The 15,878-nt window shown below is 43.5% G+C and overlaps 2 protein-coding genes across 2 annotated transcripts in view; one reads left to right on the top strand and one right to left on the bottom strand.

The window, feature by feature from the left end:
- LOC102066070 (netrin-4) overlaps nucleotides 1-11,427 on the bottom strand; it is a 45,309-nt gene extending 33,882 nt beyond the window's left edge. The window contains exons 1-2 of the mRNA XM_014265967.3: nucleotides 10,134-11,427; nucleotides 3,589-4,130 (exon numbers count right to left, since the gene is read on the bottom strand). Of these exons, the coding sequence (XP_014121442.2) occupies nucleotides 3,589-4,130; nucleotides 10,134-10,200 (609 nt within the window). The 5' untranslated portion in view covers nucleotides 10,201-11,427. The remainder of the gene's footprint in view (nucleotides 1-3,588; nucleotides 4,131-10,133) is intronic.
- A 1,773-nt stretch (nucleotides 11,428-13,200) lies between these two features.
- Nucleotides 13,201-15,878, top strand: part of UROC1 (urocanate hydratase 1) — a 36,117-nt gene continuing 33,439 nt past the window's right edge. Inside the window, exon 1 of the mRNA XM_074550595.1 lies at nucleotides 13,201-13,500. Within this exon, the coding sequence (XP_074406696.1) occupies nucleotides 13,375-13,500 (126 nt within the window). The 5' untranslated portion in view covers nucleotides 13,201-13,374. The remainder of the gene's footprint in view (nucleotides 13,501-15,878) is intronic.

A 15,878-nucleotide genomic window follows, 5' to 3' on the forward strand; every position in this document is an offset into this window, starting at 1 on the left:
TCCCTAAAGAGGTCACCACAGGATACAAAACGGAGAATGAACAGGTCTCCTGTGCAAGGCACACTTAACATGTTGCCATAGAAACCAGTTCCTTAATTCAGGCATACACAATTCTTCCAGCCCCCAGTGAATTCCAGTAATGGGTTTATTATATCACACTTCATTGGTGTCATCTGTCACACAGACACTCACATAAATGAACCAGCCTTTGATTCAGAACTCCCTTCCACTGGCTGGACCCAGTAGGGGAAGGGTCTCCTTCTGGGCCTGGTGGTTATGAGCAGGTCAGTGTTCCACCCCACTTTGCATGCTAACGTCTTCCTTTCATGCAAACATCCCATTCAATGCAGGAGAACATTTGTTTTCATTTCCTGATATTCCAGTTTATTAAAAATGTGCTCTTAATCTCTCAGATCCTCAAGTGCACGTGCTGTCAGGATGCAGGTTCAAACATTTCAGTCCCTTTTCCCCCCAACATGATGTTTGAACTGCAGCTCACATTGATGCCTGATGCAATGCTCTGTTAATTTCTCCTTTTGTTTAGGCCAAAGTTTTGATTTATGTTAGCTGACCTGGAGGCTCATTTTAGGCTCCATGCCTATATAGTACAGTGTTTTTAAGTTAGAAGAACAGATGGATGGACAAGTGGGTAAAAAATACCTCAATTGATTCATAGGACTCCATGCCAATATTTCCTGTAGATGGACTTACAGATGATGAACAGACCTTGAAAATGTGATACTGGTTTTAGTTAATGAACTAATGATCAGAATCCTACGATTTCAGATAGATAGATTCTATCTACTAAAGTGCTCTGGATCTGAACAGGAGTAAGGGATTTAACAAATGCTTGAGTAAAAGAAAATGGAAAAGATGTATTAGAGAGTAATCTTGCATTTCTATATGAGGTGTTCCCCAATGCCTTCTGGCTCAGATGTATCTTATCTGAGATGGAATGGAGATATGTGACCCTGTCATAGGTGAAAAATAAGGGGGGGGGGCAATCTACCAGAGACAAGAGATATGCCTTATGTTCTGCTGTGACATTGTCATGTCACCCATCCAAATGTCTTTTGCTCCATTCTAGTCTCCTAAAATTTTCTCTTCTGACAAATTTTTTACCTTGCTTTTAGGAAGAAACTCTTTCTGGTCTTGGTGGCCAGAATGTGCTGAATGAGACGTAGTTCAGTTTAAAAAGTCTGGTTACTGCACCTCTCGCACCTTCCTCTTTCATGCCTACATTCTCAGTTCTGGAAGCCAGTTGACCTGAAATCTTGTTTCATGATGTGTCCCAGCATGGGTTTAATTTTTTTTTTATTCCTTTTGTACCCTGTTTGAAAAGGAATTTGTGTCTGTTCTCAGAATGAATAGGACCCAAGAATAACCTGAGTCTCATGTGGTGAAAATGACTTTCAAACCCCTCAGTAAGGAAAACTGGCATTTATGTCAGAGCATTAATTAGCACTTAAGTTGGAACAGTTTTGATCATTTCAGACGTGCTGTCAGCTTGTGATGTGAGCCCCTCAGCAATCCAAGGCTTAGCCAGAATCAGTAACTGGGTAGGTCAGAATGGAGGTGAAAAAGAAGCAGAGAAGACTGAAGGAAATCCTGGTGGGGATTCAGTCAGCTGCCTTCAAAGTCACTGGAGCCAGTGCTTGAGGGGATGCCCTGGTGACTTTTGTGACATCTTGAAAACAAGGTGTAAAATTGCAGTTCTGAGGTGTGTGGGCAAAGCTCTCCTGAGAGCTGCAGTAACAGCAGCAGTGTCACTCAGGCAAACCCTATCAGGTGTCACTGTAAATAGCCACACTCTGCTTTCCTTTATTTCAGTTCACAAAAGAATCTGCTATGTCATACTGCTGACCTGGAAACTTGGTGCTTCTGCACCCTTGCTACAGGGACATTTCTTGGATTGATTGAGAGGTCTCTGTAAAGTCTGTCCAGACCCTGACAACCTTTTTTGGTTAATGTGCTGTGAAACAGTATTTGTCTTGTCCTCTCTTAAGTTGCTGTACAGATTCCTCTGTGCTGCTTTAAAGCTCCAGCACTTCTCCCATGGAGGGAGTCACCTCTGCACTGATTCAATTCATGTTCCTGAAAGTATTTGGGATCTGTAACCTGTAAATTTAGGACTGTTCTTATTGTTACTATTGTTTCCTGACATCTCCTACCATGCCATAGATTGATTAAGCACACACATACTCATTTAAGTGTAGTTGCCATCCAAATTGACAGAATCACTTTGACACTTGTAATCAAGAGGCTTGCATAGGATGAATGTTTTAATATTTGATTTTCTGTCATCCACTTCTGAGATGTGTTGTAGCAGCAGCACATGGTCTTCATGATATTCCCCAAGGTTAAGTAAGCACTAAAGTCAGCCTAGTGCAGGGGATACTGTACTAGAGAGGGAAGGGTTATTTTGTATTTAAGGCCAAGGCATTTCCCTCAGACTCTGTATTCTGTCCCTAACTCAACCAGAATTGTCCTCTCTTACAAAACCCTTCACCTTCCTGTGCTGCTCTTTTCTCATCTGTGAAATGGCAGCAGAACCCTTGTGTGTGTGCTGAAGATCATTAGCCGGGTTTTGCAAAGTACTTCCAGATTTTTGATTGGAAGGCACACAAGAATGGAAAAATATATTACTTGCTGAGATTCTTGACGTGGCAAATTGTAACCTCCCTACAGAAGACATTTGGATGCATTTGACTTGCATTTAACTTGGACATGAAATGAATAATGATAACTGACCAGCAGAATGACTACTCCAGATGGTCCATTCCAGGTTTCTAATATGCAGAGAGATTTCTTAGCCTGTTACAGGCAGATGAATGATACCAATGATGTTTATGGTCTTTCCCATCTGAACTGTTTTAAGATTAATGGATGAAGAGGCTCTAATCAGTAGTTAATATTCTTCTGAGAGGAACTTATCAGAACAATTGTACATTTCTTTAGAAAACGCTCTTTTGCTTGTGCTTAAAAACAAATCAGAGTATTCATAGGAAGGGAGGGCTTTTCCCACCATTGAATAATGAATCCTGGCTGCTCACTCCCACCTCTGCTTCCAAGCAGTTTCATTCCTGCAGCCTATGGCTTGGTACAATCAGCCATAGTCACCACCAGCAAGAAAAGGGAAAGCAAGAAAACATTGAACTTGGAGGAATAATGTGTTTAAAAGTGAGCCAATCATCTAAGACTTTTTATATAGAGAAATAAAAGAAGGATCATGCAGTTCATGCCATCCTAAATTGGAAATGGTTTGGATAAATCAGACTCTATAGATGTGTGTTTCCCTACATTTGCTAGAATTCTAGTTCAGTTTTGGTCATCTGCTGTGTAAAATCAGGCAATGTTTATATTATCCTGTGAGCTCTCATAAAATGAATTTGCTAAAGCATTTCTATCATTGATGTGTATATAATTTCTCCTTGTCTTCCCCATTATTTGCTTAGCACAAAGCCTTCAGGGAAGGGATACCTTTCTTAATTTACATGCACAGTATCTCTTTGAGATACACTCTCTGGCTTTCTGGCAGTCTTGAGCTGTTTGACATTAAACTTAGTCCAAACCTCAATTATTGCTTACCTCCCCTCTGGTGCAGGGCACTGCATCTGAATACCTGGAAGTGCACATGGAGCCTTCCTCAACGAGATCATCCTGGAGCCCAAAAGTAGCTGTACAGTTGACAGAGAAATACTTGTAGGGCCTCCAAGTCTGCCCATAATCCTGGGACCTTTCCAACACCATCGCGGCTGGGCGAGGTGACTTGAACACAGCAATGACGTGGGTCAGGTAGAATTCTGTTTCAAAGTCCAGTCTGATTTCTTCTCTGTGCACCCCTTGGGCAGACTGCCACCAGGAGATGGGGTTTGCAAAGAAATCATCTGTCATGTCAGCAGGGAGATGGGAGTTGTCAGGCTGGTTGATGTTGCACTTGGCGCAGCGGGGCTGCCCGCAGCCGGGGGAGAGGTGGTGGAGGAGGTTCTGCTCTGGGTAGAAGCAGAAGAGCTCAGTGCTGTTCTGGCCACACGTGGTGCTGGTCACTGGTGTCCTTCCCGTGGCCAGGTTCCCCACAGGAGGGTTGCAGGCGCGGCCACTGCAGCGGAAGGCGCGTGGCCTCGTGGGATCTGAAGGGCAGGGAAAGGAAACACAAGCAGAGTTTCTCAGTTATTTCTCAACAAGTGACAACAGAAATGTTTGGAGTCATCATCTGGGGTCTGACATTTAAGGGGACACCTTTGAAGGAGAGCTGCTTCATATTTTCACACAAAGTTTTGGGATAGTGTCTCAATAAGTCCTTGTGTTTGGTGCCTAACTCAGAAACTGATCTCTAGAAAAACTCATGCTTACGGTGCTTAACTTTGATTTCTGTTGAAAATGCAATTGTGCCAGTCTATTGAATTTTATGGTTAACCAGAGAAATCTTGTGGTTTTTACTTTCACTCTAGTAAAACTCCATATTGAAGGAGTGAATCTGTTCAATGCCTTTATTTTCATGGTAATCAGAGAGCAAAGTCAAACTGGACCAGACACTGTAAATACATTAAGAAAAGGGATGATTCCTGCCTAACAGATTACAGACACTAATTACACATATGAACACATAAAGAAAGCCTGTATATCTATGTTGAGTAGCTGAGTAATTAATTTGTAGCAAAGCTGAAAATGAAGTGTCTCTTTTGTTTAAATACCTTGACATGGAGGTAGGTCATTACATTCTATTTGCAAGTTTGCAAATACAGATTCATTTTTGGTATCTTCAATGTATATGTTTACTTATTTCTAAACTAAGAAATGGTAGGGGTAACTACAAAGTCTAAATTCTTCTAAATTAAGAAATGGTAGGGATAACTACAAAGTCTTAATCTTGTTTGAAAATCAGTGGTGTCTTGTGAACTGGAATTAAAGGTCATTCCAAAACTTATTACTGCACTGGAGAAATCTGCATTTCTAATGACATACAATGCTCTCTTTGCAACTTAACACTCTAGAAGGAGTTAAAGACTGACCTTGCAAGGTCATAAATCTAATCCAAGAGGTCACAAGTCATATGATTGGATTTAGGTCCTGCAGGAAATGACCCTTCCAATGATACATAGGATGGCTGTAAACCCTGGGTAATCTAGGAGCAGTTCAAATGTCAGCTATAAGTTCAACATTCTAGGTCAAATTTTAAATTCCCCACTGCATTTGTATTCAGCTTTTCCTTAGGTAAAATTAGTTTAAATAACAAGTTAGGTCAAGAAAGGGTTCTCCAAGTTAGCCTTATGAAAGTACTGAGATTGCAAATGTTGTTGAATGAGATGGACATTCCTCTTTCCAAAAGGAAAGTTTAAAGTACAAAAATGCATTCAGCTTGCACGGTTTTTCTTCTGAGTTGATGCTGTCCTTAATTCCTCAGTGACATCTCTGCACAGGCCAGGAAAGAAAGGTAACACCTCATGCATTTTGCATTACATGGTTAGGATGCAAAGTAGTTATTGCATGCCCACTGAATCCCTTTGACCAATGTTTGGTGTCGTTTTAGCTTACATACAGTGTACGGCAGTCTAAAACTTCAGATAGCAAGGAAGGTGATCATCCACAAATGCTCTCGTCTGCTCTTAGAAACAGGTGGAAGCCACCTCCAAGGTAATTTGAAGTGTGTTGGCTGGTAATGACTTTCTTTTAGTATGGCAATGATGTCAGTCCCAGGAGCCTGTCAGAGCTCAGAGAGCAGCAGTTTCTGGATTACAAGAGCACCAAACAGTCCTCAGACCAAAGGAATGGAAGAGCCCCTGCCCAGTCCCACCTGCACTCCCTGTGCCAGCACAGACATGAGGAGCTGCAGAACCATCTGGAGAGCAATGAAGATGGAGATTTTTGGCTCTACTGGTTCTGTTTTGTGCTCCCCACCTTCAGCTGAGCAGGCGATTCTCAGCACCACCAGAAGTCAGCAAAGATAGAATGAGCTACAAGTGCACACCTCAAGGATGTCTTTGCAGGTGGCATTTAGCTTCCTGCCCAAACTGCTTGGTAAAAACTGCTGGAATTAAGGAAGGCAATTTCTGTATTGAAAGTAGATTCAGCGTTAACTGATTTTGCCCAGTGCTGCACAAAGCTGTCATCTTTGCCTCCAGAGAATTTTAGTGGGATTGGTCTCACAACTGAGCTTTGAGCAAGCATTAGTTCCCACTTAGAGTCAGGTTACTTAGTTTTGATTAAGATGGATCCATGTTACAAATGTTATTGGATTATGGATGATTATGCATAAATATACCATGTAATTAAAAGAAAGTCCATCTCTATTGATAGATGACACCACCTAGCTTTCATAGAAGAAATGGGATGCTGGAGTTCTAAATTAAGGACGTTGCATAAGGGAGAGTTTTGCAGACAAGAATGTGAGAAAACAGAAAAGGAAACATTTTCTAAAGGGAATGGCTGCTTTTTATATTTCCCATAAATGGACTATTAGCTTTGTATTGAATTTTTAGCTGTTTTTTTTCTGAGCCTTGAAAAGAAAGAAGGGTGTATTTTCTCCTGAACAGCAGTCACAAGAAGGTTTATCTGCTCTGCCTGCTAATGCAGCAACATCAATAAACAGTTCCTGCCTGGACTGCTGTGTCATTAGGAAAATGGGAGAAGAACAAAGTGCAAATTAGCAGAAGGGAGTTTGAGAGAAGGAGAGAGATTGGAAAACAAAACCTGCAGTCGATTAAAAGCTTTGTATTTAAAGAAATCAATTGGCAGAACATTGTTTGGCCACAAGGATAGTGCAGCCCGTCCATCACTCACTGGTTCTGTGGAAACAACATGAAATGTTGAGCCTGGACAGCCAGGGGAGACTGCTGCAGGAGACAAACAGCAGCCAGGCAAACACACAACTTACCCCAAGTGCCAGGAGGACTCACTGAATAATTCATAGAGAATTAAACAGTTTGATTAGGCATGAGCACTGCATGTTATTCTGAGTTTGATTAGCTTTTACTCCATGGAGGGTGGCTTGGCTCCATGAATGGTATGATTAATTTATTTGTTTGTTTTCTGGTCCCTCAGAGCTGTGCCACAAAGTGCAGGTCAATGGCACATGCCCAGCACGTGTTGTAACAATGGTGTTATCTGGTGATCAGGGAATCATACAGTTCAGGGGAGGTCATACTATTGATATTCCTGGGACACCATTTCAAACAGAGACCTCTTATTTCACAGCCTTGTAATGCACCAAAACATTGTAGACATTAAATAAAACCAGATTCAAATATTTTTTCTTCATTTCTTTTTCATCCTCCATTGGATACTCAACAGAAGAAAGGTCGTATTGCAACTCATCCAAAACCTGCTGATATGTCTGGAAAGATGCCTAATATTTTCTGAGTGACTTGAATTAGAATTTTTATTTCTTTTCCATATGCAGATTTCTGATTTTGTGTGTTCAAATCTCCTGCAGTGAGTCGGGGCAGTAAATTTTACATATCTCAGAAAGAGCAAAACCTTTGGGCATCTTCTGTTGTGTGTTTAATGAAACAATTTCAACATGTATGTCCAACCTGGATTTCACCTGTTATATATCTGTTCAGCTTTTTTCTTAATAACCAAGACCTTATAAATGTTATTCTAAATCTATCCACCCTGGGGACTTAAGTTGCTCAAGTTTTTCTTAGTCAGACCTAGAATTTTGCCCTTTAACACTGGTTTCAACAGCTGTTCAACTCTTGGTTTGTCTGGGGCCAACACGCACTAAGTTTGGCAGTTCTTCATCCCCTTAGGAAAATCCTGGTGTATTTCTGCACTAAAATAGTTCGGTAAACTGGAGCTAATGAGCTTGCTGTCAAAATACCTCTGAGGTTAAATTCAGAATGTGCTGTGAAACCAAGCTGCCTCCATGACTTGAGGCATGGAGAGGAGAACAAGATCCCAGGCTGGGGCAGGGCAGTGTGCCTGTGTCCATCCTTCTGGAGCAGCATGAGCTCCAGCAGCTGCAGCTTCACTGGCAGAGCAGCTGAACAATCTCAGACAGAGGAAAACAAGCCCTGCTAATAACCAGGTCCTGTAGCTGATTTTAAGCTTGAAGGTAGAAGTGACAATTTTTGGCCACATCACACCTTCTTTTCCAGGGCTCCCACTGGGATGAGAGCTGGCCCAGGGCACTGCTGACATGGGGAGGGCTGGGGCTGAAGCAGGAGCCCAAGCTGTGGTCAGCTCCACTAAGTGTCCCTTATGCAGGAGTTTCAGATCTCTGCAGAGCTGATTTGAGGGGAATAATGCCCTCCACCTACAAGACAGGGGGAAGGATTGTCCAAGCATCACATCTTGTGGTATAAACCCAAGTTGACTGCTCCAGCCTAATGAGCAAGGTGTTTGGATGTTTTTCCCCATTATGTTTGAAGGTCTGAGGGGTCAATGTTGACAGCTCAGACTATCTTTTCTGCACAGAGGCAGCAGAAGGCAAATACTGGATTCCCCACAAATATTATGTGCCTTGCACTCCTCATAGGCTAGTGAAATATGCCAAAACCATACTTCTCTGTACATGTCTCAGCTCTAAATAAATAATTAAAAATTAACAGGCAACTCTTGTGCTTTCACAGGCTGATAGTTTGTGCAACCATTTATTCAAACACCAAACACTTATTCAAGGGGATGTTAAATCCTTTGCAGCATCACCTTCAATATCCAGTTATTTTGCTGCTATCCACTATGTCCTACGCTATTATTTTCTGTGAGTTTATTTCCAAACAGAGCACACCCCCTCCCTGAAGATTCACTTTCTAAGCAGCCAGCTGGGAGCTGTGTTTCCTTGAAGATTCATTTTCTCTTAGGGAATTGGATGCAGAACAGATTTAGGCTAGTTTGTAACAGGCTGCCTTCCGCAAGAGTGTCAGCAGCTTCACAAGAGATCTCTGCAACCTTTCTGTGCTGCATGTCACCATATGGATCCTGGAGGGAAGCTACATCCCAGCCTGGGGAGCCAGGGAATGCCCAAAATAAGAGAATTAAGGCACAGGTACTTCTTCCCATCATTCCTGTCATGCTGTGACAGCCCCTTCCCCAAATGAGTTACTGGGTCATACAACAGGATGGAAATTCATGAGCTGTTCAGTTTTTAAGAACATAGCCCTCACTGTTATGGAAATGTGCTGTCTGTTATCAGAGGGGTTCTGGCTGGGGAATCACCTGAGCTGAATCCACTGGAACTGGCAGGATGGCTGAGCCCTTTCAAATCCCTGCATGAGCAGTGTTGTTCCTGTCCCAGTACTCTGAGCACACAGGTGAAATTTAAACCATTGAAGTTCTTTCCTCTACAGGAAGAGAGATTCCAAGACAGTGTCTCAAAGGAAAAGTCACCAAGGATGAATTTTTTCATCAATAACTGTTTTTATTTTTTCTGACCTGATTCCTGTAATTAATACTTTTTGAACTTAAAGATATATTAAAGCACAACAGAAAGGACAAAATTCCAGTGCTTTGCTTCCTTTACTTTAAGGAATTTGTCTTCATCATAATCCAGGTATTTTTAGAACCCCATGTAAATACCATTACAGCTGTATCATTCCTATATATGTTTATTTGTACACCCACATGTATACACACAGCTAATCAGTTTCTCTTTCTGTTTTAATCCATTTTTCTCTAATGCAAATTTAATCCTGTCCTCTGCATGTTAACTATTCAGTTAAGATTTCCTAAACAGAGTCTCTGATTTTTAATTATGCAATATTAAGTTAACAGAGAATAATTCAGATTCCTACACTGATGCTTTCCAAGGATGTTGTCATTTCACTCTCGTCCTGCCTAGGATGGCAGTGTTTCATCCTCAAAAAAAACATCCAGCAGATCTCACTCCATCTATCTTTTTCTTTCTCTCTTACTTTTCTTTTGTTTTCAAAAATGACACACTGCTTTCTTTTAAGGGTGTATGAACCTGTACATCAGGTTTGGAAGGACACTGAACTATAAAGCTGGGTATTGCAGGGAATAAGAAGAATTTGTATATATTGACTAACACAGATTCCTTGTAAAAATCAATCTAAAATAAAGATGTTGACACAATTTATTTTTCACAAACAGACCTGATTTCTATTCCCTTTCCCTTTGCTTAATTTAGGATAAATTGTTTCAGAATGGCAATATTGATTTATTTTGCTTACCTGCTTCTCCATGTCCAGAAATAAAATATTCCAAGAACACAATCAGCATGATGCCTTTATGCTGCATGGCTGTCAGTAAAGTATTTGTCCTCAGTGAAGCAAAAAAAGACCTGCAGTAATCTACAGGTTTGGTGCTTGCATGGCTTTTCTGTGTTTCCTTTCTTTCTGCTCACCTTCCTCTCAGCGTAGGGGTCAAGGCTGCTGTCTCATTCTTCTCCTTCTCGTTTGGGTTCAGAGGTGGTTTGATTTTTTTTTTTTCAGGGCTCAGATGCCTTCTGGGTGTCACCCATACATTGCTCCCAATAAATAAATAAATAAATAGCGAGGTGTTCCGGCGCCTTCACCCCTGTCCCTGCAGCGGGCAGGAGACGCTCACATCTCTGTCGCAGCCCCTGGGATGCACCATCGGGGGCTGGTGCGGAGCGCGGAGCTCTGCTCGCTCAGGCAGGAGCTCCTTCGGATGCTATTCCGAAACTTTCATTGCTGCTTCTCGCTTTCCGTGCGGTTTGGGCTCGGCTGTGCCCGGCTGGGCCCTGGCAGCCCTGCCCGGCCCGTGGCACGTCCCGGGGGTGCGGGCAGCCCGGACCCCGCTTTGTTGGCAGCTGCCCCCGGTGCCTTCTCTGCCTCTGCTCCCTGCAGCGCGGGGTCATAAGAAGAAGAGTTGGCTTTGGTCCCTGAGAGATGATGAAAAGCAAGTGCTTTCTTGGCTCTTCTCTCTTTTTATTTTGGTTTGTTTTATTTTGGTTTATTTCCCTCCTCCCTCCGCTGTCACGGAAGCCGCTTCTCCCCCCACCTCCAAGGGATTTGCTGCGCACAGCGAGCGCCAGGGGAGTGGAAAACAAGCGCAGCGCCAGCCCAGCGGGGCCGGAGCCCGGGCAGCCCCCGGGGAGCTCGGCTGGAGCGGCCCCGGCAGGGACCGGGCGGGCCGGGGATGGAGCTGCGGTGCCAGCGTCACCCCGGAGCGGGCAAAGGGAGAGAGCTGCGGAACCCTCCCTCCCTCTGCCACAGCAGGGCTCAGCGAGGGGGGTCCTGCCCTTCCCAGGGCGGGTTAGTTATCTGCAAGTTTTGTCTTTGCTCCCTTCAACCTCTACCTAGCACATCTCTCCGTCCTAACCGAGCAGTTCTGCTCAGTTCTCCTCCTCTCTGGTCCTGTCTGGCTGCAAAGGGGATTATTAAAACATGTGATCTTTTTCCTGGGCTTTATATGTGCGGGTTTATTATTTTTTTTCTGCTTTAATTTAATTTTTTTTAAGATCGGCTCCGCACCTCCTCTGGGCTGGGCAGGTCCTGGCTGGGCTGAGGGCGGGCGTGGTGTTCCAGCCGCATCCTCTGGTCTCGCAGCCGGGCCGTGCGTGCGTGTCCCGGTGCGTGTCCGTGTGTGCGCGCAGAAGGAGCGCGCCCGCGTCCGTCCGTCTGTCCCTGCAGCACCCTCTGCCAGCCCAGCCGGCACATGACAGCCGCCCCAGCACCCCGGGCGCTGCGGCTGGCTCCGGGGTCACCGCACAAACCGGGCAGCGGGGGGATGGCACAATCCCTGAATCCCCGAACTCTGGCACACTGAGACGCTCCAGTGTGCGGCAATCACGGGGTGAAAGCGTCCAGCCCGAGAAAACATCCTAATTCAGGATGTTTGTGAGCTCCCCACATTTTCGTTCTCTCCCTCTTCACCAGTGTAACACCACTAACTTCTGCTGGTGCCATGGGAGAAGCAGGTCTGATGGGAGTGTAAATACACACAGGGTTATTCTTGTGCCCCCTGTGTGTGCAGGATCAGACCTTAAAGGGATTTGAAGAATGTAGGTTGAACAAAGAAGAATAAGGAAAGATTTATATCCCTTTGGGGTGGGAATGTTTATGTAAGGCAGGGTTATCTGGCTACATTTTGGGGTAGAATTTTCTGACTTTAACCTTCCTCTTTTATTTTTTTTTGTGTTTTTAATATGAAAACTCAATAGAAAACTTTAAATTATAGGTTTTTCTGTCTCTTCTTTGTCTTTGCCTTTTGTTTGAAAGCAGCTGAAATACTGTATAATTACAAAACAAAATTCTCCTGCTGTAAATGACATTATCCTTCAGAGGGTCTGAGTCTGCTGTGTGCTCAGCTCCCCTGGGATGCTCTGAGTTCTTTCAACTTGAGCATCTTCACTGGGAGCTGGGGATGTGCAGGATGTCCTAGAGCTAAAGCGGATCTGACATTAATGAGAGGCTATCATTTAATAATTGTGCTTTGTTGCCACTGCTTGTTGATTGCTGCCTGTGTGGGGAATGCTGGATTTTTTCATTTGCAGGTTTTAGGCTCATTTCTAACTGAAATGCTTTGCCCAGTTAATTTCACCAGGCTTAAAATGTGGCACTTGTGGTTCAATGGATGTAATAAAGGTCAAGAAGCTTCTGTATATTTCAACAACAAGCCAGAATGGAGAGCAAAGTTCATGTTGCACTGTTAAGTGGAAAATCGAAGTTAAATACATTCATTTACCTGTGATGCCTGGATGGCAGTGCAAGACTTTCTAGTTGTTGTTGACTGTAGGGTATAAAAGTGACACAGGACTGAGATTATTGCCTGTCTTGAGAAATCCACTTCCAGTGCTAATGAGTACATTTCCAGTTCAATGCTATGAAAATCCATTCATGCCCGTGAGCTGAGAGGAGCTAACACCTAAGGGGGAAATTCTGCTGTTATGATGACCACTGCTGCTGTCTAGAAGATGAATTGGTGAGATCTGAGGAAGTGCCCATATCAAGGGGTGTCAAACAGGAATGCCCATCTTAACTGAGCAGTTAATCCTTAACTTTCATTAGTTCCTAAGCTATAGTAACATAAATGAACAATTCTTGATGTCTCAGTCAATATTCCTGCTCCAGACCACGACTCTGATATGAGCATTGAGGGGATCAGGTTATTTGGAAGGTGACTGAATTTTCTCTGATGCCTTAGCACAACACCAGTTGACAAAGCACCCAGAGAATAATCAAGCTGTGAATCATTCATTTTGGGGGAGGAGGGAAGAGCCAATGGCATGGCACAGAGCAGGGAGGTGTGTCACCTGTGCCACCTGCCCTCTCAGCCTGACAGCCCTGCTTGCCAAAGCCAGAGGACAGTCTGTCCTCCTGGAGATCCCCCCGGAGTGGTGGCACATTTAAATCGTGCAGCATCTTGATTTCCTGCACTCTTCCTTGTACCTTTCCTCAAACCTCTCCAGCTGGTCTTGCCTTTCCTCCTCCTATTTGCTCAGCATCTATGACCAGCCTGAAGGAAATCTGTCGTGGCCTCCCTCTAAACCCCCTGCCTGAAAACAAAGGTCGGAGAAAAGGAATACCCCATGCACCCGTGAGAACACCCAGTCTCACTGCCCAGGAGAAAAAGGTAACACGGCCTTTCACAGGGCCTCATTTCTCTTCCTTTCAGATAACGGCAGCTTGGGGCAGCAAATTGCCTCAAATAGTTTTCTGAATGGGAAGCTAACTTTTGTGTCAAATGTATTTCCTTGGTGTTATAATGCACTCTGAAATGGGACAAAGGACTGGAAGCCCTTCTGCTCTCTTCCTTTCTTCCTCCTCCAGAATAATTGGGTTGATATGAGGGAGATTTTCTGCACAGCACCTTCCATGACTTTAAACGGCTAAACAAGAAGCATTAGACTTCAATGCTGTCAATCCAGCATCGTTTCTCAGAGGCGAAATTCAGAATGCTGTTGTAAAACCATTGCATGTGTATGTGAGTGAAAGCTAACCCCTCCAAGACAATAAACATCAAAGGTGATGAATCAGCATCATGGTAGCAGCCACACATATTTGCATAAAAAACCCAAAGATTATTTATTTCATACAGAAGTCTAGCATGAGTTTCAGGTGAGTTTGTAGGCAGTTAATGATTTGTCTTTAGTTGCGTAATTATTTTCCTTTCTCTTTTTGTTTAAATAGTCTTCGTACACACCAAAATAATCATTGCACTATTTCATGCTCAAGACTAAAAAAATCAGCAGCAGAAGATAATGGTCAATGGGTGGAGATGCTTAGGAATTTGTGTGGGAGAGGACAAGGTGGGTTCCTTAGCTTGGAAGTCTGTGCTTCATCACATGTAACATCACTTACACTGAAACATTCTGCTCAGAGCACACAAGTTCCTTCCCCAATAACCACTTGCACACAACTTCCTTGCCTTCGTGGGAGTTCCCCACTGGCATCAGCAGTCAAATTCTTTCAAAGTCACTTCCACAAACAGAGGAGAGTCCAGTTAAAGGGTAGAAAGAGGAACAGCTGTGAGATATCCAAAAAGGATTTACTTCAATGTCAGGAGCATTCATGGCTGAGGCATCCTGCCTGTGCCTGGGACAGCTCAGTCCCATGGAAATGTGGTTACTAAGTGTGCAGAAGGGCTGTGGTGATGGCTGTGAAGATGAGGGAGTGGGGAGTGAGTTTCACTGCATGTCAGAACATTGCCAATCATCTCTGTTTTATTCCTTGCCTTTCCTAAATCCCTTTTCCCCAGAAGTCTGATGTAGCAGAAAGGAGTCCCAGTTTCAGGAGATGGTGTCTCTCAAGAGGACGCCAAACCTTGCTCTCCAACCTGCGGAAGGGAAGGCAATGACAAGGTGTTCTCCCCCTCTATAGAAACTGGAATAATTTCCTGCCTCCTTTAAGGTTTGGAGCAGTAGACTGATTTTCTGCCCCCAGCTGACTGTATAACACCCATCTCTCATCTCTCCATTTTACCTACTGCACGTGATAAGAGATCATGCTAGTTGGGTATTTCATTAGATTATTAGAGGTTTTAAGGCTTTCTTTATGATTTACTTTATGGTTAGTCCTCCATCTTAAACTCTTAAGAGAATTAGAGGCACAGCTGCTATTTTTTTTCATATCTGAAAAGTAAAATCTCTTTTTTAAGAAGTGCTCCATGCTTAGAAAAGCATGTAGATGGAAGATTGTCTGTCTATAAGGTTTTTTTAAGTCATCTTGAGACAGGCTTCCAGATGTTGTTGACAGTGTGTAATGCTGAACATATTATAAGACTTGTCTTTATATATGGCTTCATGTTCACTTTCTAATTGAAATATTCAGGGGAAGCTTTGACAGAAGTGAAGTTCATAAGGCTCTGGTGATTTCCTCTGGATTTCTTCATCTTTTCATATACCTTCATTCCAGTTTTACTTCTTGTTACAATAATAAACCTTACCACTGCCAATGTTTTATTTTCTTGGGCCTCCTTTTGTGGTTATAACAGAAATCCTGTAAGTGAGATTTATAAAGAACTGTGTGTTTTGGGACTTGCTGAAGAAGTATCTAATTCTTCCTATCATACCAGCTTTAATCTTCTTGGATAAATTGAGCCATATCTCAGAACTGATTCTGATTATATGTTTCCTGAATTCTCTTCCTTCAGCATTCTTTGCCTAAGGCCTGAAACAGCCACATCCTCTCTCTTTCCCTCCCTCCACAGCTCAGGAAACCCTAGCCTTCAGTTTCTCAGCATCTGTATCTTTATGTAAACATGCCTCAAAGAAACTACCCTTAAAATCTAGGTGTGGTGTGTGCTTTGCAGGGCAAGGGTGTTGCATGCTTTGTACTCACTGATGTTCCAATAAAGCTGGAGCAACTTGGGAACAATGGGCACTTCTCTGTGCTGCTCAGGATCAGGAAAAATGGGATGGCTTTATCCAGACAGGAATTCCCTTATGGATCTCAGAGCCAAGTCATGCTACAGTCCCCCTGCTGATCCCCCCAGCAGGATCCCCTCTGCCC

This window comes from Zonotrichia albicollis, chromosome 12 (genome assembly GCF_047830755.1).
Source record: "Zonotrichia albicollis isolate bZonAlb1 chromosome 12, bZonAlb1.hap1, whole genome shotgun sequence".
Classification (NCBI taxonomy): domain Eukaryota; kingdom Metazoa; phylum Chordata; class Aves; order Passeriformes; family Passerellidae; genus Zonotrichia; species Zonotrichia albicollis.